Raw genomic sequence first — 16,911 nt, forward strand, 5'->3', positions numbered from 1 at the left:
TTTTGAATAAAGCTTGTGATATGTAAGTTTCTTCTAAGACAATGAATTATTAAGTTAGCACTTCCAAGTGGAGACAAGCTTGAGAATTTTACACCACCACCTTGGACATTAAGGCAGCAGGATGGGTGTGCAGGGTGTGTGTTAGTGTGGCGAAAGTACAAAGGAATCACAAGAACCCCGACCCTCCCATCCCGGAACATGACAATTAGACTTACCCGAGAGGTACAGAAGCATAGCAGCATTAAAAATGGAAAAACTTGTGTTTAGTATAATAAGCTTCAAGACATGCAAACGGGCAGCAGGGTGCAATAAATACAACAGAAGAACTTTAAAAGGGTAGAGATCAGAGGAAACTATTCCTGGAGAGCCAATGTGCCTCGTCCCTCCTAGCTCACAGCCACACAGCAAACTACAAGAGCGGCAGCAAAGAGAGCTTGCATCACACAACCCTTTGGTACCGCACATGCACTCTGCTAACGGATATGTGGAGAAGACAATTCACCTTAGCAGTCCTTCTGCCTCTTCCTGGTTTGGTACTTTGTGGAGGTGGGATAATGGCTATGGAGTCATGTGGTGAGGACTGGACAGGGCTTTCCAAGTCCTGCTTTACGCCATTCTGTACGGATTGTCCTTGGGGAGGGCTTCCCACAAAAGGGTTCGGGGAGGATTGGATATGGAAGCCGTTCTGTTCTTTTTCAGATACCCCATTGTGAGTTCCCACTGCTGGCTGGGTTTGCGTACTCGAAAAGGGCCATGGGCCTGCCTGAGATTCCTGTTTGCCAGTCCGGTTAGAGATCTGGTCGAATTGCTGACCAAAGTAATCAACATCGCCATTCAGGGGCCCGTTACTCAGGGGAGCAGGCAAGCTACTCAAATTCTCTTTCTTCTGATCTGGAGGTCTGAGAGAATCAAACGAAGAGGGTGTCGATTGGTCGGACTGTGCAAAAGGATCATCACGGAAAGGATCAGGATTAGGGGTGGGAAAGAAGTTGAGATTGGCAGAAAAGGCATTTTCAGGCAAAAAGGTTGCCTGAGGCTTTGGTCGAGGAAGAGAGCAGGAGGTGATGCCATTTGTTAAGAATGGATTTTCTCTTAAAGAATTCTGATTGGTGTCGATTTCAGAGTTTAGATCCACTAACAGGATATCTTTGCTTTCCTATCACATTTGGAAAGAAAAAAAAAAAAAAAGAAAGTGTTAGTTCATGTTATGACTTCAAACAAGAAAACTATTTTAAGATGACCAGGGCTATCAAAATTCCCAGAATTTGGTTGTGACAAACTGGTTGACCATTACCTCCTCCCATCAACCTGCTGAGTGCATTTACCAGCCATAGACCTGGTCTCCCCCAGCCCCTTTCTTGCTTGATTAAGTCTCATTTTTATTAAACCTCAGCTTTCCGGCCCTTTATTGAGTGAAATCTTACTGTTGTTTCCTTCGATGTCTCTGCTTACTCTGGTCCACATATACAGACTGGCTGAGTTTGTTATCAGCATTGTTTTAATTCTTGCCTTTTAAAGTCTTAAAGGGACTGGATTGTGAGTTGCTCTAGGTATGGTAAGCTTGAAAATAAGAAGTAACCTGAGCAGCCTGGCCTAGTTTCCTGTCTGATGTATACATCTTCCTATTGTAACCTCACAGTCTGCTGTACCATTGCCTCACTAATTGAGAGAATTCGTTGGTTAATACATTCATATTTTATAGTTCTGAAGTTTAAGATCAAGTACATTTCCCTGTAACTCTTCCAGTTCTTCCCTCTAAGAAAAACAGTATGATTATCCTTTCATACCTACAGGTAAACCTCTTTAAAGATCTCAGACTCCAAGGGAATGTGTTAGCCAAGCTGGATCTCTCATTCTTATCGCCTGAGTCTCTCCTCTGGACACATCCTTTTAGTCTACGTCCTTCTATCAGATCGACACAAAATACTAGTCTAATCCAGCAGACATCAACCTCTCCCATGTGTGCACTTTCTTCATAACAGAGCTTAGAATGGCCTGTGTTTTGACAGTAATATCATCTACTTAGTGGCTAAAGTCGAAGAATCACTAATCTTTATATATGTTAGAAACGTGGCTGTAAAAGTGTATTGGAAAGATAAATCAAATGTTTAACTACCAGTCCTGTTCCATCTCTAGTATTTCTTTGGTGTGTTAATTGGCTTCTCAACTGTTAGATAAAAAAATCCTTAGCATAAAAGCAACCAATATGATGAATCTGGCATGTCATGATTCCTAATTATGACGTAACTCAGTATGACTCATCGAGGGATAGAGTTCTCATACTCACAAATGCTCCTTCTGACTTTGAGCCATTAACTATTCAATTAAGCTCAGCATAGAAGAATATAGACAACAAAAACTCCCTACTGGAAGTAGAATCTAGACTAGACATTTGACATTACCCCTTGCAGAGTAACACATATTTTGATCACTGGGAGAAAACGAACCTCAAGAAAAGAGGAGATTCTCAAAACAGGTAAATACAACAAAGGGCTCAAACAGGCCGCCTCAGCTTTTAGAGAAAATAATACTTTTGGTTTAGAAAGTTTGTGGCCCATAGAAGAAACTGCAAAAATCAGAACTAATTGTATTACATTTTTGTGCTTCCTTTATTGTGAGGCATAGAAACACATTCTTAAAAGCCAGTTTTTCTCTTTATAACAAGAAGAATTTGTCACTAGGAAGAGTTTATAATTTAAACTTTTTTTTTTAAATCAAAGACAGGGATTGGAAGACCTCTTAATGCATATATCTTTATACAATCTTACAAAAGCTTGTGATTTCAATATTTATTCCTTTGTTATGAGCCACCTCTGGGTTAGAACCGTTGGGTGTTCACAGCTGGTAGAGTTCTCCTTTTCAAACACTTGAGAAGAAGTTCTTAGGACACCAAACAGGAGGCACAATGTTAGACTTCTGAATAGTCACCCTATAAGTAAAATGTATAAGGCTCTCCTCAGGTTGGGTTTGTTGGTAGTCAAGACTAAGAGTCTACTTCACAGGCTGCAACTGCAAGATGTGAGACCCTCCGCACCTTTCCCCTTGACCAGAGCTTCATGGATTCCTTATTGGACTGTCAATCCTTGCATCTACTTGGCCACCCTTTGGACACCTGAGAGACAGGCACTGGAGACTGGAAAGTGAAAGACTCTACTCTTGAGGAGTTGTCCTAGGGGGTACAGGAGGCAATAGCATGTGCCACACTGACTTCCACAGCTAGCTCTTCTCTGGGTAGCCAGTCTCTACTAACCAATCAAAGCCTGTGAAATCTGACTCTTCCCTCCTCAAAGCCTTTGATGGCTTCCTGCTTCTCCTTATATGAAAACAAGCTTCATTAGGCCAACTTCCAAAATGATTCACAATAGAACCCAAGTTGTTTCTAGCTTAATTACTGTCTGATTTCATACACCCTTCAAAGACCCAACTCAAATTCAGATTCTTTACACAATCTTTTCTCATTGATCTTTCAACTTCACCTGTTCCCATTCCATGGCGTCTTATGGAGTATATACGAGTGCACACAATGTTTGAACTTTGTGCTCTGATCCCATCCCTTGTACCAGATTTAATCTCATGCATCACACTGTTTTCTCATAGTAACTGCGCTCTCACATGGTGAAGGTTCATAGGTAGAGATTAGGTCTTTTTCTCCCTTCTCCCTTCCCTCTTTTCTTTTCTTAGACTGTCTCCCTCTCTTCCTTCCTCCTTTCTTCTCCTCTTTCATTCTTGGTACGATGTGGAAGGATAATGTCCAAACATTTTTCCAATAAAAGTTATGTTCTAAGGGATGTCACTTAGTTTGCAATATGAGCATTATTTAAAAGGTGTGAAACTTTCCTGTATAAAGGTGAGGGGAGTGACAGCCATCTGGAACCACTAATAGCACCTGGGTGATTTAGAGTTCTCTTTCTCATCACATCTTCCAAAGCAGTTGTTATGAGTTGAATATTTCTGAACATGCTGATTTTACTAAGAAAAGATAAATATCTACTTGTGACCTTTGAATATGTAACATATTGTCAAAGTCTCAAGACCACCGAATTAGCCCTGTTAGCTTTCTCTTTCTTATCAGATAATACATATTTTGATATTTACTACTTTAAACGTATTAAACTAAAACATGAATTTCTATAAAGCCATGTTTTAGACTATGTGAAGTGTAATCAAAATGAGACTCAAGATTATTCATGTTGTTTTTCATTTCCTTTTTTCAGAGTTTTCTGAAGTGTACAAAAGCAGATTAAACAGTTTTTCTTGTCCATTTCTCTGGAATTCCACTTTATATCTTGAGTGCTTTGCTCTTTCAAGGCACTTGCTTGAATGTCAGTCAGATATCAATTCACTTTGGTGAGAGGGTTACTAATGGAGGGAGGGCAAAGTTGTCTAGAAATAAAAAGGATCTCAAGCAGAATGAAATTTTCAGTCATCTGATCTGGTATTTCAAGTTATCCTTTTTTTTTTTTTAATAAAAAGGTAATGAACATGATGAATAATGAAAAGTCTTATACACAAGTGAGTTAGGGAACAGGCTTCTCTATTGCAGGTCTTGAAGATGCTCCTGGGTCCTGTGATTTGCCTGTGGTTGGGGGCGGGGAAAGGTGCATGTAAGCCACTGCTTCTCCCCATTGCTTTTGATCCAGAGGTGTGCTATGCGTGGAGGTGTTACTGGCCTGGTATTCTCGGCAGTCTCCTGGGAAGTAAGAATCTAACCTGTCTTTGACCTGCTGCTTGAATACCTATGAACTTCTTGGTCTTGTATACTTGCTTCAGAATTCCCTGATACAAGAAATTCCTAGCTAGACATTTCTTTCATTATTACAGTATTTTTTTTTTTTTTTGTCTAGCTATTGCATTCTTATGTTTCAAGTATAGGAACTCAGGACCTCAGAAACACTATCTGAATCTGTAAACTTGAAAAACACCCTGTAATTATTGACAATTGATAGCCTTTGTGACCAATTTTAATGCTGGTTTATGTTCTCGACAATAAACTTGATATTATTGATATTATACATCTTATGCTGTACCTTGCAAATAGGGACAGTTAAGTAAATAAGAGAAGTTGCAAGAAGTCATTCAAAATTACACAACTATTTCCATTTGAGGCCTGTTTTAGAAAGGCATGAAGACTTGGGCACAAGCCTTGAGTATAAATGTTTTTCCAGGGTACATGAAGGTTTTTTCTGAACTATCAGTTTCTTGTCTACAAAGGAAAATATTGCTCCATTTCCACAGGGTTGCTATAGATCAATCGATATTGAGAATACTCAATTTACTACAATAGCTTGTATAAAATAAGCAATATTCTAACAGGGGCAGGCTTTAATTGAAGATAACTGAGCCTCCTACTTGAAATCATACTTCATGCCAATCTGCTAAACTGTAACGGAAAGGGTGGGGAAAAGATGAAGAGGCTAGGAAAATTTGATTAATCACCTAACAATTATACTTTCTTCAAGTACACTTATGCAAAAGAATATTATTCAGCCCCTTCTTCTGGATCTAAGTAATAGCAAGAAAAACTACAATGCCTGACCTCTTGCTCAGATTAAACTTCTAAGCAATATTAATATAGCAATTGGGTTCCCATGGTGACTTAAAATTCAGTTTTATTCTAGCTGCCATTTATTCTTTATCTGGAAAAATCAGCAGTCACCTTCCAAGTTTCAATGAAATGCTCAAGACTTCTGGTTAATTTCAATTTGATTTACAGATGTCATTTCCATTACATTGCAAATTTAAAAACAAACACTTACTGTTGGACTATTTAGGTCAGGAGGTGTAGACATGTCCCCAAACAAATCCATCTGGTCAACACCCTTAAAAAAGTATTTGGATTAGATTCAGATGGTCTACTAAAAGATTATTTTGTTGTAGTTGTTTGATTTCTAATATTCAGGAAAATAGTTGTCACAATTGGATTTTCATTATTAACCAATACAGATTTGATATTAAACTATTTAGTTCAGGAAGTGTAGACATGTCCCCAGATAAATTCATCTAGACTATCATTAAAAAGTATTTGTATTTGATTCAGTTGTGTCTACTAAAAAAAGCTTACTTGGTATATTGACATGTTACACTAGGAAAATAGTTGTCACAATCAAATTTTTACACAAATTTGGTATTCTCAACAACTACAGGAAGTAGAGAACATGGTCAGGCAAGGAAGAATCATAAAATATCACACACATACCAATTTCAATTTGTTAGCTTGCTCATCAAAATTCAGTAGGGTTTCAGTCCCATTCTGAAAAGATGGTAAATATTTAAAGGATTAGTTGATGGATTTTGCCTACAGAATTTGTTTTCCTACACTATTGGTTTGCTAAACCATTATGATTTTGGCATTGATCCTTTAACTACATATCTTCCATGACCAGAGAGATCATAAATACACGTAATGAGTTAGTTGAGGAGAGTGCTTGGGCTGGTGACAAACAAGGGCATATACACATCTCACACACAATTCACAAGAAGTATAGATGCAATTTTACCTCTACTGCTTTGTTGGCTTCTTCTGTCTAAAAAGAAAGACACAAATTCAATGATCTTGTATTTGTAGGTAAAGGGAGTTCAATAATATAACACAAACATTTATTAGTTCACAAACATATGTCTGCTGCACATTCACCTCCCCTTTCCATATCAATACCAGATTAAATAGTTACTGAATTTAAACTTGGTTGCCCTATAAAGTTCCTATGAAGCTTTTAGGGAGAATAGATAAGATATAGGGGACTGGAAATTAGAAGTTTCTAATCATAACATCCATCCTTTGCCCTATGGAGAGAAACAGGCAATAAATACATTTCTGTACTTTATATACTTTGCAGAGTCACATAGAAGCCAACTCCCCAGGCAGGCCATATACAAATAAAAATATTAAACATTGTCCTGAATAGAGTTTACATTCAATAGGTCTTTTATCAGACTGTACTTGCCTTTTTCTTTTCTTCTTCCTTTTTCTTTACATTATATATCACTTGAAAGAGATCTTTAAGATCAACAACTAATGGCTCAGCCTGGACAAGAGAAAGCAGCATTGTCAGAATTTTAATCTTAATTTTTCTTCCCTTTGTCTCTCCCAACCCCGTGAATTCTACTGGCTTCTTTTTTTCTCTTACTACCCACCCCTGGCTTGTAGGGGATCACCCCAACCCCTGTCCACATCTCAGGATACATAAGAAGAGGGTTAATAAATATTTAGATAAAACAAGAGGTACCACAACTAGTGTTGAAGTGCCTTTGAGTTCCTGAGAATAATTTCTTACTGGTCTAAATTCAGCACTGACCTTCTAAGAAAGTCTGTCTCACAGTTCTTTCACCACACACATTCTATAAGTGCTACTAACATTTGAAAAAGATTCCTTAGACCAGTGATGAGAGTTACTCTAGGAATCATTTAGCCCTCCTATATTCAATTCTTTCCAGGAAATTTTCCAGTTGAGTGACAGACACTTGTGTTCTCAGAGGACAAGACCCTGGGTATACCATGAGGCTTTGGGCTGACACTTGTGTTCTCAGAGGACAAGACCCTGGGTATACCATGAGGCTTTGGGCTTACCTGTTGCCCTGTTTTTATGGCAAAAAACTGATGCTGGCCTTCTCCTCCACAGACATAACCAAAGGCCCGGTTGTCAGTCACATCACGGGCAATGAAAGAAATCTTATTTACTGGATGTTCATGCTCTATTACCTGGAAAAGGAACACAATGAATGATTTATTGAGAAAACTAGAACCAATTTTAGATGATCACAAGTGAGCATCAGACACATATAAGAAAGCATATTGAAGAAGGTAAAGCATCTCAATGAAGACTTCTCTAGTCTGTTTGAAAGCTAGAGCTATATTTATCCTCTCCAGACAGAGCTCCACAGGAAAAGAAGAATAGAAGCAAATGAAAGAATGTTCCGTCTTAAAAAGTTGGTATTTGCTTCTCCCTACTCCAATGATATGATGTCACATAGCAAGGAAAGGCCAAGGATCAGGAGAATGAGGATTTCTAAAGCAAAGGAATCCAAATTGATCCAAGTAGACCTACTTTCCTGACTAGAGACACACTTCAGTGAACAGTGTAGCTAAGCTTTGGGAGCAAGCGTTCCTAGGAATCCTTTGATGATGGTTCAGAGTGATCCAGGAATCATCCTCTATATTATTATAGCAGGTGTTCTAGTACATTCTGGAGGTTACCGAATGATGCCATCAATCATTTCTCAACATTACCAAGATGGTTACCGCAGTTTGAATGGGAAATTGATGGTACCAAGAGACTGGAAACTATCCAATTATAGTCTTTAAGATTTGGGCCTAGTGGGAAGCCATTAGGTTATTGGAGACATGCCCTTGGAATGTATTTCTCAGGAGAGGGTTGGTTATAAAGGCTTGAATTGGGGCTGTCGCTGTGGTGCAGTGGGTTTGGGTCCTGGCTGCTCCACTTCTGATCCAGTACCTTGCTATTGTGCCTGGGAAAGCAACAGAAGATGGCCTAAGTCCTGGGGCCCTTGCCACTCATGTGGGAGACCCGGAAGAAGCCCGCTGCTCCTGGCTTTGGTTTGGTCCAGCCTCAGTTGTTGTGACCATTTGGGAAGTGAACCAGTGGATGGAAGATTTCTCTCTCTCCCTCTGTCTCTCCTCTCTCTGGAACTTTGACTTTCAAATAAATAAATAAATCTTAAAAAAAAATAAAGGCTGGGTCAAGCCCAGTCACTCTCCCTGTGTCCTGTTTTGCCAGGTGATCCTTCATCTCCACTCTATTCCCTGTCACCAAGTGGCTCGTGCCACTTGGGACTCTGGCAGAAAGAATGCCACTACCAGATTCTAAAACAACAGAGCAGCCCAATCTTGTACTGTGAATCTACAAAATTGTTGGTAGAAATAAATGACTCTCCTTTAGAGCTTATCCTAGGTATTTCATTATAGTAACAAAACAGTTGACCAATACAATGGTCATGTCATTAATCAACAGTTACATGGAGCAGAGAGCTTACTAACTTTCTAGTGCCTCCCCTTCTACTTTTCTCCCCTTCTTTTGAGCCTTTAAAGGAACAACATTCAACTTTTTTTAGAGAATTATGTTTTATTTATTTATATTTATTTATTTGAAAAGCAGAGAGAAAGAGATAAAGAGAAAGAGAGAGTAAGATTGAGAACAAGAGTCAGAGACATCAAAAGATCAAGGATTTCCCATGTTGGTTCACTCACTAAATGCCTGCAACAGTTGAGGCAGGGTGAGGCTAAAGCCAGTAGCACAGATCTCAACCTGGGTCTTCCAAGTGAGCGGCAGAGACTCAACTACTTGATCCATCACCTGTTGCCTCGCAGGATGTGCAGTAGCAGGAAGGTGGACTGGAAGCAGAAGTGAGACTCAAACCTAGGCACTTTGATATGGGATACAGGGTGTCCCAGGCGGCATCTTTAACTTCAATGCCAAATGCCTGAACCAGTGTTCAATTCTTCAGGGATATCTGTTAGTGGCAGAAAGTGTCTTGGACTTTTGTTCCCCAATGCCTCACTTTCCTGAAAAGTTTATATTGAGTATCTTAAAAGATTTGCTGAGTGAGAATGCTAGTTGGAGAAAACTGCCACTATTCTCAGACAGACTTGGGCAAGCGAAGTTCAGAGATGAGGGAGAAAGATAGCACCAGTGGTGTCTGTGGATCTGAGAACCAGTAAGCTGAGCAAGTTTGCACTGAGGTGCCTGCATCCTAAGATAACGGGTATCTCTAGAAAAGGATGGATACCAACTGGAGGTCTCCCCATAGCGTTTTGATTATATTGTTTCATAGCAATGAAAAAGAGCTGCAATCAACATTAAGTGGATAAATCTTATGATGTATTGGGTAGATAAAGAAAGGACCAAAAGACTCAAAATATGCTAACTTTTAGATAAGGCTCAAAAACAACAAAAAAAGAAAGGGTGTCCATATGTGATAGAAAACAGCAACCACACAAATATGAATAAGGATACATCTATAGGGTGAGGGGGCAGGGAAAAGAAATGAAAAAAAAAAATGCTAGCTTGAGGTTAACTGGTAAGTTCACATATAAATATATTAAAATAAAAGCAACCCATAAAGCTATGAGAGCATCACAAGAAGGAGCAAGGAGAAACCTAGTTTTGTAGATTCAAGGTCCAATGAAGAAATACCAAGTGAAATGTATAGCATACCTGTGTTTAGTCTCAGACTCACATCTCTTACAGGAAAGGAACTTCAAAACAAAATCTCTTGATTCCTTACCTTCTCTTCTGCCTACTACTTCTGGAGAAGTAATGTTTGCGTATGCTATTTCTGTTTTGTTTTCACACAGAACTTCAAGAAGGAGTAAAGGAAGGTGAAATTGGAATAGCAAATTGTCAGTCAGACTCAGGTAGTCAAATAGGTGTCAGCAAATGTGAATTCTTACCCCGGTTTTCTCATCAATTATTTTTATCCCAGAAAGTGAAATGTTGACCCAGATCCTTTGTTTGTGTTGTCCCTGAGACCGGCCCGCTGCTGCCATTCCCTGAGAGGTTGAAGAGGCAGGAAAAAAAAAAAATCTTAATTTTAAAAAGTACCCTATATGCTTGCAAGACTTAAAAGTTTTCAAAGACAGGTAACTGTACTTTCAGCTTGATTTAGCATTTATGAAAGGATTGGACCCCTTTCACAAGGCGACAGTAGGATGGACTAGAAGACACTGGCCAGGGACATCTCTCAGTTGTGCTAACTGTAAGTATACCAAGCTGGACAAGTCACTGTAATTCTGCTGGCCTCAGAACAGTCACTGGTAAAGCCAAGAGGACTGGATGAGAAGATCTTTAAAGAGGTTCTTCTAAGCTTTGTATTACCTAACAATTATTACGTATTTAATTAGCTTCCCATACTAACACAGTACTAAACTTTAAACATTTAAAAAAATAATGAAGAGCTAACACAATTAACATAAATTTCCAACTAGAGCTGTGAATTTTACTTGAGTACTACCCAGATCTAAAATAAGGTACAAAGTAGGGCAAAAATGCACATATCTGTGCATAGCTTTTATAATCACTGAATGATAGACATAGGCTTGGTTCATTCAAATGCTGAGTCTGTCAGATGGAAAAAGCTTCCAGAGTCCTGCTGTGCTTGATTAAATGAGGTCTCTAGAACACTCCTGGAGGGAAGCAAAACCCTGGCTTCTCGGAAATGAGCCTCTACTGGATCAACCCCATGATTAGATCCATTTTTCAAATGACTGAGAGACAGGTAAATAAGTGTTCCTAATACAATGGCATTAGACGTTAGATTCAGAGACACAGAGAGCATTCTTCTCCCTTTTACCTTTAGTTTCATCATAGAATCCTGGCTCATTTTATCCCCTCTTGCGTCTGGCACATCATCAATACCAATCAGCTTGGCCTTGTATTTTACACCGTCACCTTTGAACCTGGCCAAGAGATACTCATCTGTCTTTTCAGAGCCTGAGAAGAGAAACAGAGGATAAACTTTGTATTCAGTACCAGACGGAGGTATGACAACACGTGCTCCAGCATCCCCATTGGAGAAACACAAATGTCAATATACTATAATTACCATATATGTAATATTCTACCCTCTCTGTTCTTGGTTCCTTTGAGCAAAATCACACTCCAGTGTGTATGGGACTGGAGTGAAGAGAAAACTCTTAGAAGTGAAAATCTGACTGAATTATGGCAAATTTATGGGCTGTAGGAAGTGAGAGTTGGGAGATTCTTCATCATAAGTGACTATACAATTTACTATCAATAAAGCAGAAGGGAATTACAGATTAAGTAAATTTCCTTGAAAATCACTAACATAACTAATCTTTATAACTTCTTATGAGTGTGGTAGTAAAAGGCAAGAAAGTCACAGCATATTCTCAAACTATGAATAACAAAGGACCCTTCCAGTGGTTCCTCCTGGTAGAACTTCACAGGAGGTTCTAATAAAATACAAGCTTGGGGGCCGGCGCTGTAGCATAGTGGGTAAGGCCACTGCCTGCAGTGCTGGCATCTCATATGGGTGCAGGTTCAAGACTCGGCTGCTCCACTTCCAATCCAGCTCTCCGCTATGGTCTGGGATAGCAGTGGAAGATAGTCCAAGTCCTTGGGCCGCTGAACCCGTATGGGAGACCCGGAAGAAGCTTCTGGATCCTGACTTCTGATCAACACAGCTCTGGCCATCACGGCCAACTGGGGAGTGAACCAGCGGATGGAAGACCTCTCTCTCCCTCTTTCTCTCTCTCTCTCTCTGCCTCTCCTTCTCTCTCTGTGTAGTTCTGACTTTCAATTAAATAAATAAATCTTTAAAAAAAAGTAAAATCTTGACTTTTAAAAATCACCAACTTCAGTGAAGCAAAGTGGTACACACAGATTACTGGAAGACAACCTTGGAGTAATTGATGGTTCTGTTACCACCTGAAGCTCGAGGCTGAGCTGAGCTGGAAGGCAGGCAGGAGCCAGCTCTGACTTTACCTTCACCCAGACCTCACATTTCTGCAGAGGAATCTACGTCTGGCTCTCTTCCTGGTCTCCAGAGGATTTCTCCATACCTTTCTTCTTCTCCTTCTTTGACGGTGCTTTCGGAGCAGCCTGCTGATCAGGCTGACCATTGCTTGCACTTGTTTCTACTTCGTTAGACATGGCAGGAGGGCAGACAGGAAACCCCAGCACCAGAGACACTTGTGACACCAGGCGATCCCCGATGGAGAAGTTCTCAAATAAACATAACCTGGGACAGATACCTGCAGACAGAGTTTATAGGCATAATGGGATCAGAACATAGCAAACCCAGACTTTGTACCATAACAGCCTACAACTAGTGATTGTCTTGTGTAGTTCCTGGGACTCGTTTTGTTCCTTCTCCTCTATTAGACTGAACTCTGAAAGCAGGGAGTGGGTAGGACTGTTTCCTTTGTAGTTTCCAAAATGGAAAGAGTGTGCTTAATAGATTTTTCTTTAAGCACTTGCTATCTGATAACATGTAATGATTATCTAGCTAGGCAGTTTAATATTGGCACTTTGGCATAAAAATCTAGTATTTAAGATAAGGATCAAAATCTTGCTAGCTTTCATTGCAAAATAGTTATAAATTGAATGCTGAGCATTGTAAAATTGCAACTGGCCTCTGAAATTGGGCATTATAAATATCAGTTTTTTATATTTTATTTTATTTTTTAAGATTTATGGGGCCAGTGCTGTGGCATAGCAGGTAAGGTCACTGCCTGTAGCGCTGGCATCCCATTTGGGTGCCAGTTCAAGTCCTGGTTGCTACACTTCCAGTCCAGCTCTTTGCTATGGCTTGGGAATGCAGAAGATGGCCCAAGTCTTTGGGCCCCTGCACCCGCATGGAAGAAGCTCCTGGCTCCTGGCTTCGGATCAGCACAGCACCGGCCGTTGTGGCCACTGGGGAGTGAACCAGTGAATGGAAGATCTCTCTATCTCTCTCTGTCTCCGTCTCTCTGTAACTCTGCCTTTCAAATAAATAAACAAATCTTTAAAAAAAAACAATAAAAAAGATTTATTTATTTTCTTTCAAGAGTTACGGAGAGACAGAGAGAACCATCTACTGGTTCATTCCCTAGATGGCCTCAATAGGCAGGGCAGGGCTTGGCCAGGCTGAAGCCAGGAGCCAGGAGTCAGGACCCAGGAGCTTCTTCCAAGTCTCCCACACAGGTGACAGGGGCCAAACAACCCAGGCTATTTTCTATTTCTTTTCCCATGCCATTAGCAGGGAGCTGGATCAGAAGTGGGGCAGCTGGGACTTGAATCTGTGCTCATATGGGATGCCAGAGTTGCAGGTGGTAGCTTTACCTGCTATGCACAATGCTGGTCTGAAGTCTTTAAGATTTTACTGTCAGCTAAAACTGCATTTAGCTTGCTTCATCAACGTGGACACGATTTCCTGGAGGCCAGTCCTCAATGCCTCCCACTATGAATTTTTAAACAGTCTTAATAGTCCTTTTATTGTCTTAACAGCCTTTAAATACATACATATGTATGTGCAATCTATGTCTGATTAATGTTACTTGAATTGTTTCCAGGGAGACTTAGGAATAAATTTTGCTCAAAGATACCTGACTGTAGGCAGCCAGGGAGACAGTCTGTTTACAGAGGAAGTCTTGCACCATAGAAGTTTCTAAACCATACTGAACTCAGGACTTAGCTGGGATCAGGCACTATTAGTCTTGCACTTATATTCACTGTAACAAAATTCATAGTAGCCCTGTGAGTACCATGATACAGCAATATTTCATGTTCCTGAGAAAATGCCAAGGCAGAGGTTTGACCACTTATAAAGGTGCAGAACCAGGTTTCTAACCCAGAATATCTGGCTCAAAGCCAGAGCTCCTCAACAGCTCAAGAATCAATCTCACCTAAAAAGCTACATTCCAGCTATAAAGATGTTTTATTATACACCTGTAGTGATACTTCCATTCGCTGCCCCCAACTATGCTCCAGTCCTAACCCCTTGAACTTTTGAATGTAACCTTCTGTGGGGAAAGAGTCTTTGTGGTTACAATCAAGCTAAGGATTGTGAGATAAGATCATCATGAATTTAGGACAGATGTCCTGATAAAAAGAAAGCAGAATGACATGAGAGACAGAGATAGATACACAGAAGTAAAGTGATATGAAGACGAAGGCAGGATAGACTGCATTGATGCACCTGTAAACCAAAGAAAGCCAACACCTTCGAGAAAGGCAGGAGACAAGCTTCCAGAAGGAACCACCCCTGTGACATCCCAATTTTGGACTTCTTGCTTTCAGGACTGTGAGAGAGTAAATTCCTCTTGCTTTAGTCCACCTTGGTTGTGATAATCTGTTGCACTCCAGTTACCTGTTTGTCCCTGAAGTAAGACCTCTCCCTGCACCTTCCCCTTCTACCTTTCAGAATACCCAGGGCCACCGCATGGCCTTCACACAAGCCCCTTTACTGTCTGTGCACCAACCGGATAGACCTACACCCTGGAAAGTAGGAGACTTCTCGGTGTGCAGCCTAAGGAAGTCATTCGTGTGAATGGTAATGAAGGCTGTTGCATAGTTTCATCCTCGCATGTTTTGTGCATAACTTTGTATACATTACCAATTTTCTTACCTCTCTATCGTCCCTTTTAACTGGAATTTAAATATACAATTTCTAAAAAGATTTGTGCATTAATTTAAAATGAAGAGTGACCGAGAAGGAGTGGAGAGAGAGAGAGAGAGAGAGACAGAGACAGAGAGAGAGAGAGAGAGAGAGAGAGATCTCTTCTATCCACTGGTTCATTGCCCAGTTGTCCACAACAGCTGAGGTTGGGCCTGGCCAAAGTCAGGAGTCACCAACTACATCCATGTTTCACACGTGAATGGCATGGACCCAAATACTTGAGCCATTATCTATTGCCTTCCAAGGTGCATTAGCACGAAGTTGAATTGAAAGCGTGGAGTAGCTGGGTCTCAATTTGGGATGCAGGTATCCCAAGCACAACCTAACCCACTGCACCACATTGCCTGTCCCTGTGCAATTTTGTGTTTAGGCAGGAGATTATTTATATGGGACTGCGCATGCATTCTAGGGCAGCTAACAGAGCCCAAAGACACTGTTTTCCTGCAATGGGTGCTATACCTATTGGGGCTTTGCAGCTTCCCAGCTGGAAGAGAGAACATCTTCCTTTGAATGAAGAACGGTTGCATCTCAGAAGCTGGAAACACTTGCTTTGTGGTACAGGAACGGCAAAATGCACAGAAGGGGTATGTGGATGGTGAGCAGCTAACGGGATGCTCTGTGCCAGTGGTTGGGCCGTCAGCTTCAACACCACCCTCCTATGTCTGACTTGTGATGCTGCGTGGGACTCAGGGAAGATTTCTGCGCTTCCGGTTGGCTGTACATTAGGTCTGCCAACAGGGGGTGCTCAAGGGAGCCTGCCAAGCTGCAGAAGGGGCTGTTTGCCTCACGTGCACTTCCACGTGAGCGTGACTCACCAGCACTTCTTCACCCCAGCAGCAAAAGTTCCTTCCTACAAGAGCAGCTGAATCCTGTTGTCAGTGTTTTCTGCACTTGCTGAGCCAGCTTCACCGTGTTCCCTTTGGAGATGCCAGCCCAAGTCCCCTGGTGCTCCTTCTCAATTCCCAGGTCTCCGAAACACAGGGGAACCAGCCTGAACGGAGCAGCACCCCTTTCTCAGAGGTCTGATCCCAACTCCTTCTCTTTGGCCCCTCAGCCCTCAGAGAAGCAGCTCTTCTGGAGGTGCTTCCCTGTGATGATTTGCTCTTTTCCCTTTACTCTCCCAGTTTTCAAGCTAGAAAATTTATATTTGTTTAAAGCCAAACATTATGGACTTTTTTTTTTTTTTTTTTTTTTTTTTTACTTTTTGACAGGCAGAGTGGACAGTGAGAGAGACAGAGAGAAAGGTCTTCCTTTGCCGTTGGTTCACCCCCCAATGGCCGCCGCGGCTGGCGCGCTGCGGCCGGCGCACCGCGCTGATCCGAAGCCAGGAGCCAGGTGCTTCTCCTGGTCTCCCATGGGGTGCAGGGCCCAAGGACTTGGGCCATCCTCCACTGCCTTCCCGGGCCATAGCAGAGAGCTGGCCTGGAAGAGGGGCAACCAGGACAGAATCCGGCACCCCGACTGGGACTAGAACCCGGTGTGCTGGCGCCAATAGGTGGAGGATTAGCCTGTTGAGCCACAGCGCCGGCCACATTATGGACTTTTAAAATAACTAATGTGGACTCAATGCCAACCAATAACACTAATCTGTTGCAATTTCATGGTTTAAAGAACTGTCCTTTAGGCAAACCTTAAATGTAACACTCCTAAGTTTCATTTAAACATGTATCCTCATGTCTTTTAAAACTATACTGCTGGGTTGGGCATTCGGTACAGTGGTGAATACAATGCATGGAATATCTGCACCCCAGATCTGACTGCCCAAGTTCTTGTCCT

At 41.2% G+C, this 16,911-nt stretch overlaps 1 protein-coding gene across 2 annotated transcripts in view; it reads right to left on the reverse strand.

The window, feature by feature from the left end:
• DAB2 (DAB adaptor protein 2) overlaps positions 1 to 16,911 on the reverse strand; it is a 62,182-nt gene that overhangs the window by 11,879 nt on the left and 33,392 nt on the right. The window contains exons 2-10 of one of the 2 annotated variants that reach the window (XM_062211707.1): positions 12,539 to 12,730; positions 11,308 to 11,447; positions 10,409 to 10,507; positions 7,568 to 7,699; positions 6,945 to 7,025; positions 6,498 to 6,524; positions 6,197 to 6,250; positions 5,757 to 5,819; positions 503 to 1,156 (exon numbers count right to left, since the gene is read on the reverse strand). In XM_062211707.1, the coding sequence (XP_062067691.1) occupies positions 503 to 1,156; positions 5,757 to 5,819; positions 6,197 to 6,250; positions 6,498 to 6,524; positions 6,945 to 7,025; positions 7,568 to 7,699; positions 10,409 to 10,507; positions 11,308 to 11,447; positions 12,539 to 12,629 (1,341 nt within the window). In that variant the 5' untranslated portion in view covers positions 12,630 to 12,730. The remainder of the gene's footprint in view (positions 1 to 502; positions 1,157 to 5,756; positions 5,820 to 6,196; positions 6,251 to 6,497; positions 6,525 to 6,944; positions 7,026 to 7,567; positions 7,700 to 10,408; positions 10,508 to 11,307; positions 11,448 to 12,538; positions 12,731 to 16,911) is intronic. The other variant, XM_062211708.1, reaches the window with a different exon arrangement.

This window comes from Lepus europaeus, chromosome 15 (genome assembly GCF_033115175.1).
Source record: "Lepus europaeus isolate LE1 chromosome 15, mLepTim1.pri, whole genome shotgun sequence".
NCBI lineage: Eukaryota > Metazoa > Chordata > Mammalia > Lagomorpha > Leporidae > Lepus > Lepus europaeus.